Source organism: Mytilus edulis, chromosome 8 (assembly GCF_963676685.1).
Source record: "Mytilus edulis chromosome 8, xbMytEdul2.2, whole genome shotgun sequence".
NCBI lineage: Eukaryota > Metazoa > Mollusca > Bivalvia > Mytilida > Mytilidae > Mytilus > Mytilus edulis.
The window spans coordinates 3,670,746-3,686,669 of NC_092351.1; the positions used below are offsets into that span (position 1 = coordinate 3,670,746).

General features: G+C 32.3%; 1 protein-coding gene across 1 annotated transcript; it reads right to left on the reverse strand.

The window, feature by feature from the left end:
• Nucleotides 1–267: 267 nt before the first annotated feature.
• On the reverse strand, nt 268–14,798 carry LOC139484625 (uncharacterized). Its single transcript, XM_071268445.1, has 5 exons — nt 13,825–14,798; nt 4,526–4,705; nt 2,489–2,746; nt 1,641–1,891; nt 268–1,016 (listed from the first exon to the last, which is right to left on the reverse strand). Exons 1-5 carry the CDS (start codon nt 14,136–14,138, stop codon nt 304–306), a joined length of 1,716 nt encoding a protein of 571 aa, XP_071124546.1. The 5' UTR covers nt 14,139–14,798; the 3' UTR covers nt 268–303.
• Nucleotides 14,799–15,924: the final 1,126 nt, after the last annotated feature.

Consider the following 15,924-nt stretch of genomic DNA (forward strand, 5'->3'; position numbering starts at 1 on the left):
GTTCATATTGCACAATGAGGAATTGGAATGAGTGACAAGTGTGACTCCTTTGTATCAATTTGGTGATTTATTCATTGGCTGTCGTCATACTGACGTCAGTATAACATATATAATACATGTTGCTTGTTATTCATTAAAAGATCCCGAAAGCAAAATACAACTGATCAGTACTGATTAATTATGTTTTCTTTTTTTTTGTATTTGAAGGTCCAAAAAGTAGCATGTACAAAGTGTTTGTAGATCAGCAAACTAAGCATTTTAGAGAACTAAAATAATACAGTTTATTCATATATATAAATATATTTAATGCCATTGTATAAATAAGATTAGAAACAGATTTAACATAAGTAGATACGATTTGAGGTAGCTCCCTGTATCGTGAATATAATGCATAATATTGCCACCATTTCCCTGAAGGTTTGAGCTATCGACGTTAACATTGCAGCTTCTACTAAAAGTAGTATTTCTATACGTTCTATCAATGGGGTACAACAAAGAGTCAAAATCTGAACTGAAGGTAATACGAACAGGTGTGACATTGTCATCCGAATTTGTAACAAACCACAGTGCTTCTATATATCGTATATCAAATGATGTCTCAGTTATAGGGTACAGTTTCATCTTACCGAATCTCCCATATCGCAGAATTAATTGCGAGTTTTGTTTTTGTATTTTCATCATGCCGAAAGCTGGGTTGCAGTAAAATCCTACGTAATCATCTTGTTGTGTTGAAATGTTCCAGAGAGGTTCGGGTATCATTTCGTCAAGTGGATATTCAACGGGATTCTTCTTAATCCAAGGTTCTGGGTATGAACACGCTGTTGTATCATTTAACCAGGGATCAAGACCCAGCAACATATCAGCAGACCTACTCAATATTGTTTTGATTGCGTCACTGTTCCCGTTAGATTTGGAACCAGTCATTGAAGCATATATGCCAACTTTCTTATCTGGAAACAACCAAAGGAGTGACGAATAACCAACAATACCACCAGAGTGCCACAGTCTTTTGTAACCTGAATTGAAATTAATAAATTATCAAATAAAAAACTCAATCAGGCAATATTTGCTTTAGCCTTTTGAATTTCATATACTTGTATTTATTTTGTATTTGGTTTTTTCTTTTGAACTTTTTGTCGCGAGCGTACCAGGTGTGGTGAATTTAAGGAACGTGAGTATAATCGCGAAAAATCGGACGGATATGTTTTAATCATTGATTCGGTAGTCCTGCTGGGTCCTTAGATGGTACCTTGGTGTACTGTCCACATAGGAGCTTATGCATCATTAGTTTATGCTCAGTACTGACCTGAGTTAAATGATTATGTTTGTTCCAATTTCAAGCTTAGGTATAAATGGAATAACAAAACTCGCAGAGCATTGAGTGAACTTGATGATAGTGGTTTCAAAACTCGTTTTGTAGACATGAAAATCGTTACCATACGTTTGTACTGTAATTACAATCGAGTTTCGGGGATTCCACCTATCCGGGAAGTGTATTAACAATATTTTCGCACTCAGTAGAAAAACTAATTAGTATTCTTGAAACAATATAATCTTAGCTGAAAAAAAGAATAAACATTACATTCAGATATTAATCTTTAGTTGTATGTTCTATAAATGTAAACATAATTGAATCATACCTCGGTACACTGATGATAACCACCCCATATTGTAAGAGATAACAGCATCAGATATTGGGAATCTGGGTTTATACAAGTTGCCAAATAATGGAGTTGCCATCTGACCCCGATATGTTTCTTTTAATGTTGCATTGTCCACTAGATTATGTCCACTTGAATCCTTGCCTGTATTAAGATGCAACAAAATCCATTCTCCCATGTCTTTTGGGGTGGAATATATAGAACCTGCTGGACCCGAGGGTGATGAAGTACTAAAATATAACACATTAAAGATAAAAACAAATATAGAACCGGTGGGATCGAATAGAATAATGTCGAATGATAAGTAAAACAACATAACCAGTATGATAAATAAAATATAGAGACCAATTTGGCTCTGAAGGTGATGATGCACTGCATAAATAAATAAATCACAATGCAGACAACATTGCTATTTCAGAATCCTTCTGGTTTGAAGTCGTCCGTCTTACTCAAATTAAAAAAACAAAACAAAATTTGAAGCACATCTCACGTTCACACGGGTATATGTGATGCTATCCTATCACTCAATAAACCATATATCAGAGAGGTCTTGCATAAAATATATCCCGGTAAACTTAAAATTAGGGATGCTACAGAAAAAAGATCTGTCTCATAGTTTTCTATGTTGTGTCGTATGTAGTATTATTTATCTGTTTTGTTTTCTTTCTTAGCCATCGCATTGCCAGTTTATTTTTCGATCTTTGAGTTTGGCTGTCCCTCTGGTATATTTCGCCCTCCTTGATCGTCTTCTTGATATTGACACAGATTGACGACGTGTTTTGCTGTTCATGCAACTCTAATAGTTGTTATACATTGATAACACTTACTATAATAACTCTTCTTTTAATTTAACAGGAGTCTCCTTTATGTACGAATATCCTAAGGCAAATTCATGAAACGAGGAAATGTGATCAACAAACCCACTATTTTTCATACATAATGGGTTAAACAAATATTCCTGGACAAGATGCTCCCACGAACGTCCTGTTATTTTCTCTGCCACATAACCAGCAAGAGCATAGAAGTAATTGCTGTATATAAACTTCGTTCTGATTGGTGCTACTGGCGGTTGATACTGTATATTTCTGAAAAAATAGTATTAATAGTCAATGTTACATAGTGATGATATTTCTATACAGAACGGCTCTCAATACCCTTCATGTAATGTAACATTGCATTTTAATGTTTCTGTTGCGTTGTTCTCCTCTTATAGCTGACGTGTTTCCTCAGTTTTAGTTTGTAGCCCGGATTGGTTTTTTCCCAATCGATTTATAAATTTCGAACAGCAGTTTATTTCGTTTGCCTTTATCTTTCATTTATGTAGTGTAAAAGATGTATTGTAATATAATTTCAAATGTTTATACATTGCTGTACAAGCTATCTTGCCATTGACCTTCTTTTAACGCTTGATTAAGTTAACTGCCAATAATTCACCAGCTAGTTTTGTTTTAGCACATTTGTTGTTTACCTCAACTTACTATTAAACACTAGCTATCCTCTTTGGCACAAAGATGCAAATAATTAAATCGGACTGACCTAAATTCAATTAGATTCGATTAGGAGATTTAAATCCCTAACACATTTCCGATTGTCCCTGCATACACATTGATATTGTTAAGAACAAAGTTTTCTATTCTCATATTATGCATATCTTTTCTTTTTTACCTATTTCAGTTGCCTCTGCATTGTCGCTCTTTTTAAAGTGATTTTTTTCATTCCCACGCTTAATTCTTCTTTCTTTCATAGTTAGGTTTTGAGAGTTTTAGTTTATCAATTCCCACACCAAAGTATGTATTTATATTGAGTATAATGAAAAGAACTGTTGATAATTCATATACAGATAGTGAAGTATTACGGAAGCCGGTTATCCACGTCCACATGTATTTGTTATATTTGTATTTTTATCCATCTGATTAGTAAAGCCTTTTTCAACTGATTTTTATACTTCGTTCTTATGTTGTACGGTAACACCACTGTCCCAGGTTAGGGGAAGAGTTGGGATCCCGCTAACATGTTTATTTCCGCCATGGTATGTATGTGCCTGTCCCAAGTCAGGACCCTGTAATTCAGTGGTTGTCGTTTGTTTATGTGTTACATATTTGTGTTTCGTTAATTTTTTGTACATAAATTAAGCCGTTAGTTTTCTCGTTTGAATTGTTTTACATTGTCATTTCGAGGACTGTAATAGTTGACTATGCGCTATGGGCTTTGCTAATTGTTGAAGGCCGTACGGTGACTTTTAGCTGTTAATTTGTCATTTGGTCTCTTGTGGAGAGCTGTCTCATTGGCAATCATACCACATCTTCTTTTTTTTAATATTGACCTTCTTTTAACGTTTGATATAGTTAACAATCAATAATTCACCAGCTAGATATGTTTACGCACATATTTATATTCCTCAACCTACTATTCAACACTGTCCTCTTTGGCACAAAGCTGGGAGGAGTCTAAACCGACTGACTTACATTCAATTACATTCGATCGCGTATGCCAGATTCTAAATCCCTAACATATCTCCGATTGTCTCTACATACACATTGATATTGGTAAGAATGTCTATTCTTACAATACGGACATCTTTTCTTTTTTACCTTGAACTCTGCATTGTCGCTCTATTTAAATTGATTTCCCTTCCTCTACCTTACTTACTCATTCTTTTCCCACAGCAAGTATGTATTCTTATTGAGTATAATGAAAAGAACCGTTGATATTCCATATACATGTATTGATATATAACGGTAGCCGGTTATCCCCACAGCGAAAACAAAGTGCGTACTTTCTGTTTTTATACTATAGCCCTAACAGGCTTCAATTAAATACTCTTAAAGTAGTATTGAAATAAAAAATAAGGTTGAAGATCTTACTTAATGAACTCTTCTCTGGATGTATTTTCAGGAAAGCCAACCAGTAAAGGTTCAAAGTATCCGGGAACTCCTACTTTGTGTCCCAAGAGATCTCGAAGATTGATGTTGTCTGTTCTGACATCGTCAAATAATCTAAAGTCATTCCCCAAAATATCTTTTATTGGTGTATCCCAGTTGTATCTGAAATAACATTAAATAGTTATAAATTTATATATTTTTTCCATATACATTTGCAATGTGTAAGTGGAAGAAAAGTGATGGATAGCGCTGCAAAGATAATAAGAAATATACACAATCTACCAGAGTTTTAAAATTATGGTTGTTTAAAAAGTGAGAAATATATTTAAGGCTGGCAAAAGAGAGGCGAAAGATTCCTAAAGGGACATTTAAACTCATGCGTTGAAATGAACTGACAACACAATGCCTAGAAACAACATCAAAAACAGGGGTAATCTTAAGTGCTCCGGAAGGTTATAAAATGTAAACACACTTCAAAGGACGACAGTCTATAGGATTCGTACGCTTTCAATATTCACTAATTACTAAATATCTTATCCTTTGGCCTACGTTTTACTTAAAAATCTTATGACTAAAGTTGATCGAAAGTATATAGAACTGTTCTTGATTTACGGCCCTTTTTTGTAGGATTGTTGGAATTTTGTATTTTCGACAGACGCGCATTTTTCTACAAAAAACTCATCAGAGACGCTCGAATCAATAATGTTAAAAAGACCAAATAAAGTACGAAGTTGAAGAGCAGTGAGGACCAAAAATTTACTAAAAGTTAAAAAACAAAAATAAATAAATGTGTACATACAAAAGTTTAACTGTACCAAGTAAGGAAAATGGCCATTGTTATATTATTGTTCGTTTCTGTATGTGTTACATTTTAATGTTGTGTTTCTGTTGTGTCGTTGTTCTCCTCTTATATTTGATGCGTTTCCCTCAGTTTTAGTTTGTAACCCGGATTTGTTTTTTCTCTCTCTCGATTTATGAGTTTCGAACAGCGGTATACTACTGTTGCCTTTATTTAACGAAACTAAAAAACTCAAAGGGAAAGGCTATAAAAACTGACAAAACCAAGGAATGGAATGAGTGGAAAAAAGTATGCCGAAGAAAATGGTTGGTGCAACATGGTTTAATAATTTAATTTTGGATGTAACGCGTCTTCTGATTGGCTGACGTTATTTTGTTATGAGCCCATAGACATAATTTAGTCATGTGACCGTGACGTCATCAACGTTTTTTCATGGTTTTCTACGGTTCACAATGGAATTTAGAATTAAATTATAAGAAATGACTGTACTATTTTTTCTGTCTATTCGAAATAACATAAAAAAAAGGTGGTGCACACTGTTAAATAACCCGCTACGTTTTTATGTTATTTCTTCATAGACAGAAAAAATATTACAGTCATTCCTTAAATAGATAACTGAAAATAAAAATAAAATAAAAATATGAACTCCGAGGAAAATTTAAAAACAGAAAGTCCCTAATCAAATAGCAAAAATCAAAGGCTGAAATACATAAAACGAATGGTGAACAACTATAATATTCTTGACAGGTATTTTCTTAGGTACAAAATGGTGGATTAGACCTGGTTTTAAAGCTAGCTTATCCTCTCACGTTTATGTTACCAGTTTATTTTCGATTTATGAGTTTGACTGTCCCTCTGGTATCTTTCGTCCCTCTTTTGTATGTCAGTCGCATACAATTTTATTATATTGACCACAATTTATGAACAAAACGAACTGACATAATAGGTTAAAATATCAAAAATGGGGTACGTCAGTCAACATTGCGTTGAATATGAATCATTAAACTTCCCACTTGTATGTCAGTTGTCTACAGCTATATTAACAAACAGACATCTTAGGTTAGTGTGACAATAATTAGGATTCAGAAGCCAGAATTATGAAAACATACATCACAACTGTCAAAAAAAATCAAACAAAATTACAAATAAATCTAACGAAGACGCCAACACAAAATGTGTTGTAGTTGATAGTAAATTTGACTATCAAGATAAACCACTTAGCCAAAACATCCTAATTTACAAACATAAAAATTAGTAAAACGGCATTTCACGAACTCCAATAAATAAAAATACTTATTATACTGATCATTAAATTCCTATTAAATACAATCTATAGTTTAACCTTAATCGAGTCATTAACCTCTTTTAGAAATCTATTAGTATCAGATATACTTATCAATGGTGTGCATCAGTAGGCGGAATCGATAAGTATCAGGTATCATTTCCTATCATGATTGTCTTGATAGAGGGTTGTTGCTCACAGGGAAGCTATTAAATCAAGTGTTCCAAATAGTGAAGTTAAAATAATCTCTTCGTAAATTTTACGGACGCCATAACGAGTTGGTTGACGATTATGGAATAACCGTTTCACAAATGATATCGGATATGTTCCTTACGTCGTAACTACAATCCCCTTCCCTTTCATAAATGTGACCTACCGAATTAGACTATTACCGGATTTGTTATCTCATAAGCAACACGACGGGTGCCACATGTGGAGCAGGATCTGCTTACCCTTCCGGAGCACCTAAGATCACTCCTAGTTTTTGGTGGGTTCGTGTTGTTTATTCTTTAGTTTTCGATGTTGTGTCATGTGTACTATTGTTTGTCTGTTTGTCCTTTTCATTTTAAGCCATGACGTTGTCAGTTTATTTTCGATTTATGAGTTTGACTGTCCCTCTGGTATCTTTCGTTCCTGTTTTTTTCAACTTATTAATGGTGTGTATCAGAGGGGTAAATGCCACCGTAATTATTAACACTGTTTATTGGATTAGGATTGTTATGCTTTGTATTATAGACACCATGCTATTCTTATAGTGATGGTAGAGTTCATTGGTTGATTTGCTGATTTCCACAGTAAAATGCATTTGATGTATTAAGCTGATTATAGTTGACAAAATTTTTCTTGATTTTTTGTCTTCGTCACTTTTTTGAAGGGGCATTGTATTGCCTTGTTCGTGTGTCTAATGGTATTCAATTGCAATGAATCTTATGGTCTTTTAGGTCTTTACACTGTTGTTTATTTTTATTGGAATAGTTTTCGTTGTTGGGGATTTGCGTCAATAATCGCGCATTAAATGGGATTTAATAGAAACAGGTTGAGAACATTCGTTATTTCGGGAGAGAAGTATTTTAAAACAAAAAGGTTTGAAATGTTAAATACCGATACATATTGCATTATATATATTTGTAAGCTCTTTAATATTTTATAAAATGTCTTTAAAATTATACAGAACAGATATGTCTTTAATCTTTACAGTAATTAATTATTCAACTAAAATTCAAACATCTAAAGCAAACATATGAGAAAACGGTACATTGAATTTATGATTTAACTTATTTGTGAATGAGTGAATAAAGGTAGATATTGAATGTTCCTATATGAGAACTGTGAATGAGTGAATAAAGGTAGATATTGAATGTTCATATATGAGAACTGTGAATGAGTGAATAAAGGTAGATATTGAATGTTCCTATATGAGAACTGTGAATGAGTGAATAAAGGTAGATATTGAATGTTCCTATATGAGAACTGTGAATGAGTGAATAAAGGTAGATATTGAATGTTCCTATATGAGAACTGTGAATGAGTGAATAAAGGTAGATATTGAATGTTCCTATATGAGAACTGTGAATGAGTGAATAAAGGTAGATATTGAATGTTCATATATGAGAACTGTGAATGAGTGAATAAAGGTAGATATTGAATGTTCATATATGAGAACTGTGAATGAGTGAATAAAGGTAGATATTGAATGTTCATATATGAGAACTGTGAATGAGTGAATAAAGGTAGATATTGAATGTTCATATATGAGAACTGTGAATGAGTGAATAAAGGTAGATATTGAATGTTCCTATATGAGAACTGTGAATGAGTGAATAAAGGTAGATATTGAATGTTCCTATATGAGAACTGTGAATGAGTGAATAAAGGTAGATATTGAATGTTCATATATGAGAACTGTGAATGAGTGAATAAAGGTAGATATTGAATGTTCATATATGAGAACTGTGAATGAGTGAATAAAGGTAGATATTGAATGAGTGAATAAAGGTAGATATTGAATGTTCATATATGAGAACTGTGAATGAGTGAATAAAGGTAGATATTGAATGAGTGAATAAAGGTAGATATTGAATGAGTGAATAAAGGTAGATATTGAATGTTCATACATGAGAACAATAGACAGAAAAAAGAGCAATCTTTCATTTATCTTCTTTATTTATCTAAATAAATTTGTAAAAAAATATTTCAAAGCAACATTTTTACATTTGCTCCAAAAACAACCAGTTTTCATTAACATTGCATATATAACACATACTTAAACGATAAACGGCTTTTATATCGGAACAGCGACGCATAAAATATTATCATTCTTTCGACGAGACGACTTTTAATTCAAAGCTATATAAACATCTATTTTACGGTTACAATATGCAACACTGTGAATGGAGCTGTAGTTAATACTAAAAAGTATAAATTCTATGAATGGATACATCGCCCCCAATAGATCCGGACGCGTTAAACATGGCAATTACTATCTTACAAGGAAACCAGAAAAGAAAAATTAATCAGTAAATTAGTTTGAAAATGAAAATGGTAATATTGGTTTTCAAAGGAAGCATTTGTCTGTTTTTTTCTGGTATATTTTTTATCAATAAATGTCAAATAAAGATGTTTTGAAGGAAGTCAAGATTCAATTTGGTTTGCCGAAGGAGTGTTCATACTTTTAAATATCATTCTTTTGAACAGAGAAAAAAATTGATAATGAGTATGTTCGTTTCAAGACAATTTTGTCTGTTATATGATCTTTTCTCCGATATTCCAGGTTGAAAATAATGAGAGAGAGAGAGATTAAGAATGAACAGGAGCTATGAGCATTAGTTGTACAGGTGGGAGGTTAAGCTGGTTATGAAACCAGGTTTAACCAATGATTTTCTTGAGAAAATGACTGCATTAAGTGAGGAATACGACAGTCATTTTCCAATCATTCTGTTGGTTGATATAGTCGATCATCTGACTTTGTCAGGTTTTACGGACTTCTTGTTTTGAGGAGTTTGGAATGGTTAATCTATTGACTTTACATGAGCATCTAAAGAAGAAATTTTTTGGTTTTGTCTTGGACATATCACAAAGTTATATAACTTTTAAGAAATCTATAACATTCAATAATAAATTTACCCAATGAAACTAAAACTATTTGAAAATAATATATATGTTTTTTTTTAAAGATATAGTATTATCTGATTTGTTTATCCTTTATCCAGTAAAAATGTCCGAATAGTATGGAAGTGAACTAACTTCCTTCAGATGAGTATACAAGGCACACAGAAAGGGTTGCGACAAAAAGTCAATTCGTATATATGTGTTCATCAGGTTTGCAGTTCCATTCCTTTCGTGGAATTTTTCATGTAAACATAAAAATTGAAACGGTTATATAGATATAAGAAGACGTGGTATTAATTAGTGCCAATCACAATTTGTATTAGTAAGCCATTATAGGTCAAAGTACTGTCTTTAACACGGAGCCTTGGCTCACACCGAACAAAAAGCGTTAAAGGGGCCCCAAAATGACTAGTGTAAAATCATTCAAACAGGAAAACCAAAGTTATAATCTATATAAAAAGAATGGGAAACTAATAACAATTCTGAACCACATCAACAAACAACAACCACTGAACATCAGGTTCCTGATTTAGGACAGGTGCAAACAAATGCAGCGGGATTGCACATTTTAATAGGTACCAACCTTCACCCTTTCCGAAACCAATAGTTTAACATCACAACATAGAAAGACGCACTATAAAATATCAATCAAAATGTCTTACCTCATTCAAAAGACATATTAACAGAAACAAGTAAATACACACTGAACTAATACAATTGATCTATGACACAATGTTAATACAAAATCAATAAAATAAGGGGTTGAGATGTTAAACAAATTTAGAAATACAACCATAACTTTGAACAAAATGCCACCAAATAGAATAATGTACACAGGTAAAAGAAAATAATAGTGTTGTTAGGTATACAGTAATGAAGAATGGAGAATTGAAATATTTTTTACAAAATAAATAGTTTTGTTGTTCATAGTACGAGAACAGGAGTGAAAATGTAAAGGCATATCAATCACTTATCAAAGCTGGTAAATTTTAAAAATAGAGAGACGAGATATAACACTAAATAAGTAAACATCTGTTTGTTTAATAGTGATTAAGATAATAACACACCGTTGACTGCTGTGTCCCTATTTTTGACATTTTTAACTACTATGTCTGTAAGTTTGTTTAAACATCGTTGAACTAGTAAATATACTGGAATTTTATACGTTTGCCATACAAATGAGAGGTTTAGCTAGCTATAAAACAAGGTTTAATCCACCTTTTTCACCGTCGTCAAGAAAATGCCTGTACCAAGTCAGGAATATGACAGTTGTTGTTCATTCGTTTGATGTGTTGGAGCTTATGATTTTGCCATTTGATTAGGGACTTTCCGTATTGAATTTTCCTCGGAGTTCAGTATTTTTGTGATTTTACTTTTAAAATAACAAAACGCATTACAAATTGTATCAACAGGTCAAATTAACACAAAAGTATGATTTGAGAGTACTCGGAATTACCGAAAGATAGTTAAAAGTAAAAAAGCAATTGATAATAGAAAATCATGCATCACAGATCATCACAGACTATTTTTTTTTATTGTTTTATGTATCAAAAAGAAGATCATATCATTGTCGAACCATATTAACGTTTTTTTTTTTAAATTAAGAACGGCTAACATCAAAAGTGAAACTTCACTGAATTTATTTTGGAAGGAGTGAAAGCTTTGAACCATTACATGTGGAAATTACGCATTTGAATTTATATGTAAGCAGTAATAGCGTCACACCTTAATATTCGATCAAATCATATTACAGATGGGATGGCTAAAACATAGCCACAATAATAACAAAACAAAATTATATACTCTTGTAGGATCAAATGATTTCAGATAAAACAGAAAGCAGAGTGTAGATCATACGATATAAGCATTCTTGACGTAGTCTCTTCCGTAGGTAAGCTGTCTCAATGGTAATCATACCTCATCTCATTTTTTATCAAAGTATTTCATCTGATGGTAATGATTGTTATGAATCATTTATACTTCTATTCCAAAAGATAACTTAGGTATATAACAACCTGGAAAGTAACTGCCCGAAAGAACCATGCCGTCAATGTCACTATGTTCTGAGTGTGCAAATATACAGCAACATCCTTTTGGTATGATAATTTTGAATCCAATTTTCTTTTCGAAGAATCCCAACTCTAGCTAAACTCGAACAATACATTACAAAAATTCATTCAGGTATCCTTGATGTCGTATTGCAAAGAACATGCTGGGAACATTTTTGTCACAATCCACAAATTGTCACTTTTTAGGTGACATTCAAAATTTTCTTCCCTTAATCCAAGTGAACCAAACTTGGAGATTATTTGGTTGACACACACATACTATTGACAATAAACATAAAACATTTCACAAACGTTCAAGCATTGACTTTCATTGACAGGTCTTCAATAACTCCTTGATATCAAATAAAATGGAGAAGATTTCAAGATGGCAATTGAGAATTATAAGTCTAAGAATGAACGAACAAGCAACAATCTGTCATAAAACTCTACAAAGAAAACTAACTTTATTTATAATCTTATATCATTTAGAAAAATAAGGCAAACTCATTACTTAAATCAACACCGATACTCAGGTTGTATCAGAAGTTTCTGATCCACTAATTACACCCGTCATGTTGCTCATAGTAGGTAAAATACGTTTCTGATCCACTAATTACACCCGTCATGTTGCTCATAGTAGGTAAATTACGTTTCTGATCCACTAATAACACCCGTCATGTTGCTCATAGTAGGAAAAATACGTTTCCGATCCACTAATTACACCAGTCATGTTGCTCATAGTTATAAAAATACGTTTCTGATCCACTAATAACACCCGTCATGTTGCTCATAGTAGGTAAAATACGTTTCTGATCCACTAATTACACCCGTCATGTTGCTCATAGTAGGTAAAATACGTTCCTGGTCCACTAATTACACCCGTCATGTTGCTCATAGTAGGTAAAATACGTTTCTGGTCCACTAATTACACCCGTCATGTTGCTCATAGTAGGTAAAATACGTTTCTGGTCCACTAATTACACCCGTCATGTTGCTCATAGAAGGTAAAATACGGTCGAAAGCAGATGAAGTGCGATTCAGATAAAAAAAAACACTTTGAACATTCCAAATTTATAAACCGTTATTTTCAAATTTTTTTTCATAGCTCAGCAATCTGAATGTTATTCCTAACAATATTTGTAACACGTTTGTTTCTTCCAAGGCAAAATGACCCGTAGGTATTTGCCCATCCTGTTCATTTCTGGTCTTAAATCTCTTAAATATACCAGTACTGATACATCATTGACTTTTTCATGTAAGTTTGAGCGCTTCTGATGAAAGTAAACGCTGAATATCGCTAATTTGCTATTTTCGTTTTTTAAAACAGACAGAGAAAAAAAACAATAGTTTATTATACCAATAAATATGAGGCTGCTGTTCTTCGAATGAACAATAGATAAAAATAAAAAAAATATATAATTATAGAATAGTCTGTTTTAGAAATCGTTACAACAAAACTGTAAACAACACGATTCCCTGTCTGTTATATATGTACAATTTTAATAACAATGAAGTTTTTGTTTGACATTTGTATAACAAGGTGTGTAAATTGAGTCTGACGGAATATTAAAAAACAATTATAAGCAAAACATTAGAGCAATTGTCTTTCAAAACATACAAGTTTATGCTGTTTTCATGCGGCAAATTAACATAATATCAATTACATTAGACAATTAACCCTCTAATGTTGCTTGTCTTCTTTGGTTGAAGACCTTCAAGATGTGTTTAGTTAAGAAACAATAGGTTTACTTACGATATGTAAAATGTACATAGATGTATTAAAGAAGATGAAGTATGAATGACATTGAGACAACTCTCCATGTGTATTCAAATCGATGCTTATACAAAGTCAGTTTTCAAATTATGGTTATCGAATTAAACAAAATATGGATAAACATATTATGCATTCTATAGCACTTTGAAGTATGGAATTATTTTTTAAGCAAAACAAAAAATATGAAAACACCACGTTATAAATTCCATGCGTCCGAAGCGCTTTTCTGCTGCATGACCAAAAATAAATAAATAAAAATGAATGTCTTACCTCGGATTTTCACTGAGCACTTTAGCAATGACTGTACTTGTAAAAGCTTTCGTTAATGATCCTATTGCGAATTTAGAATGTTTGTCAACTGGAATACGTTTCTCAATGTTTGCCATCCCGAATCCATCTGCTAATATTACTTTATTGTCGTAAACAAGTGTTAATCCAAGCCCAACGATCTTTTTACAGCTCATTAAATTGTTTACAAAATTTTTCAGATCTTCAATATTCTCTGGAGTAATTGAAAAATCCCCAATTTCTAAATATAAAACAAGAAAACTGTAGCAAAATATAAATATGCGGTCAAATTTCATAATGCGAAATCAATATCATAGAAACGGCACATTTAATTAATATTGGTCCATGAAGTTGTCCAATTAATGATTGCAAGCTACAAGCTGAAAATAATCACTTCACAATTTTCAGTTTCTTTTCCAAGCATTAAACGGCAATTTTTCGATAATTTTTAATTTCCTTTAAAGAATGTAGTTCAGACTTATCCGCTTATAAAACTATATATCTTTTCTATAATTATATAAAAAAAATGAATGATTATCCGCTTAAAAACTATTGATGTCCGTTTAAAAACTATATATCATTTTTTAATTATGAAAAGAATTATGAGCCTCTTTATCCCTGTCTGTTAATTAAGCGTAAGTAGTGGGTGTAGATCTCTTGATACCCCACTGGTTCCATCAACTGTCACCATGTGATGTTTATATACAAGATAAAATCCTCTAAGTAATAAAAACAAAGTTAACAATCCCCTATCATTACGGAATCTGATGATTGATATGATTTACCTATGGGTTATAAACACTGCACCTTCAGGTCAGGGAACGCAAATCAATGCAAATATATCAATTCTGCATAAATGTCATCAAATCAATTCAAAAACTGTATGTCGATATCCTCTTAGTAAAGTTCAAATACTTTGCCAGTAGCCCAATTGTGGTTCACGAAAAAGAATGACTAAAGTAGATATAACATTATGTTTATGAAACTTCGAAAAGCAGCTAAAAAAGTTCACTTAAACCACGTTATATAGCTAACTTCTACGTCTTTTCGTGTCTGGTGGAGAGTTGTCCTATTGCCAATAATACCACATATTCTCATGTTTCATCAAGATGCTTTATTTTTAACTGAAACATATTTTGTCATGTTCGAAGGACGTTTTTTTTTGTCATAAGAAAGTGATCATCGACAGTCTTAATTTTTGTTATCGGTCCAGTGGCAAATATTTCAAAAATGTTTAGGACGAGACCGAACTTAATAGTTGGGTACTACAATCGGAGTCGAATTGGGAGAAGGTAGAGGCTTTATGATTCAATTGGAAAAAGGATATGTTGGATATGGTTTCCATACGAATCCCCCAAAAGAGTTGTTAAAAGTTCCGTAAACAGCACAGATCACTTATAATGATCTATCTTTGTCACCGAACATTCAGTAACTTCGAGCACGCTTTGATACGATTTCATTCATTATGCTGTAATTGTTGTAAGTTATATATATATATCTTAATCTAGTATCTCAATACTATTCAAGACTTCTCAAAAGATAAACTTATCATCTGGTAAGAAGAAAACTTCATTCATAAAATCTGAATTTGAAAAGAAATTTGAATCAGTAATTAAATAATATATGTAAAATGTTTGACCAGATAACGATTTTCTATTAATACATATACATAGTTATGTGATCAGATGATAATTATTCTTAATAGTACAATTAGTACATGATACAATGATAAGCAATCTTCTATAAAGATAAGTTAATAGGTAGGTGTATTGCCCTCTGCTGGAATGATGACAATAACAATGTAGCATACTAGAATAGTAGTATGTCATAATTACTATGGTCATCTCAGTTGGAAAGTTTCCAAAACAGGACCAACATTCTGTTTATTTTTTTGAATCGTGTATTTCTCATTTTGTTTTTCTTTGTTACAATGCTGTGGTCCTCGGTTATTTGTTACTAGATATAAAGGGAAGACATCTTTACATTTATCACTATTATATGTTCGTTTATATTAAATCAGTCCAATTTGATAATAATATCAAATGAGAATACTGTTTTTGTGGGATTTCCAAAATAGCATCC

What these genes read in the sequence shown, in the direction of transcription:
- LOC139484625 (XM_071268445.1), bottom strand. Translation starts at nt 14,138, where the DNA reads ATGAAATTTGACCGCATATTTATATTTTGCTACAGTTTTCTTGTTTTA. An exon ending in GTGCTCAGTGAAAATCCGAG is followed by an intron (nt 4,706 to 13,824) that starts GTAAGACATTCA and finishes ATGTTATTTCAG; the next exon opens with ATACAACTGGGATACACCAA. An exon ending in GTTATCATCAGTGTACCGAG is followed by an intron (nt 1,017 to 1,640) that starts GTATGATTCAAT and finishes ATTTCAATTCAG; the next exon opens with GTTACAAAAGACTGTGGCAC.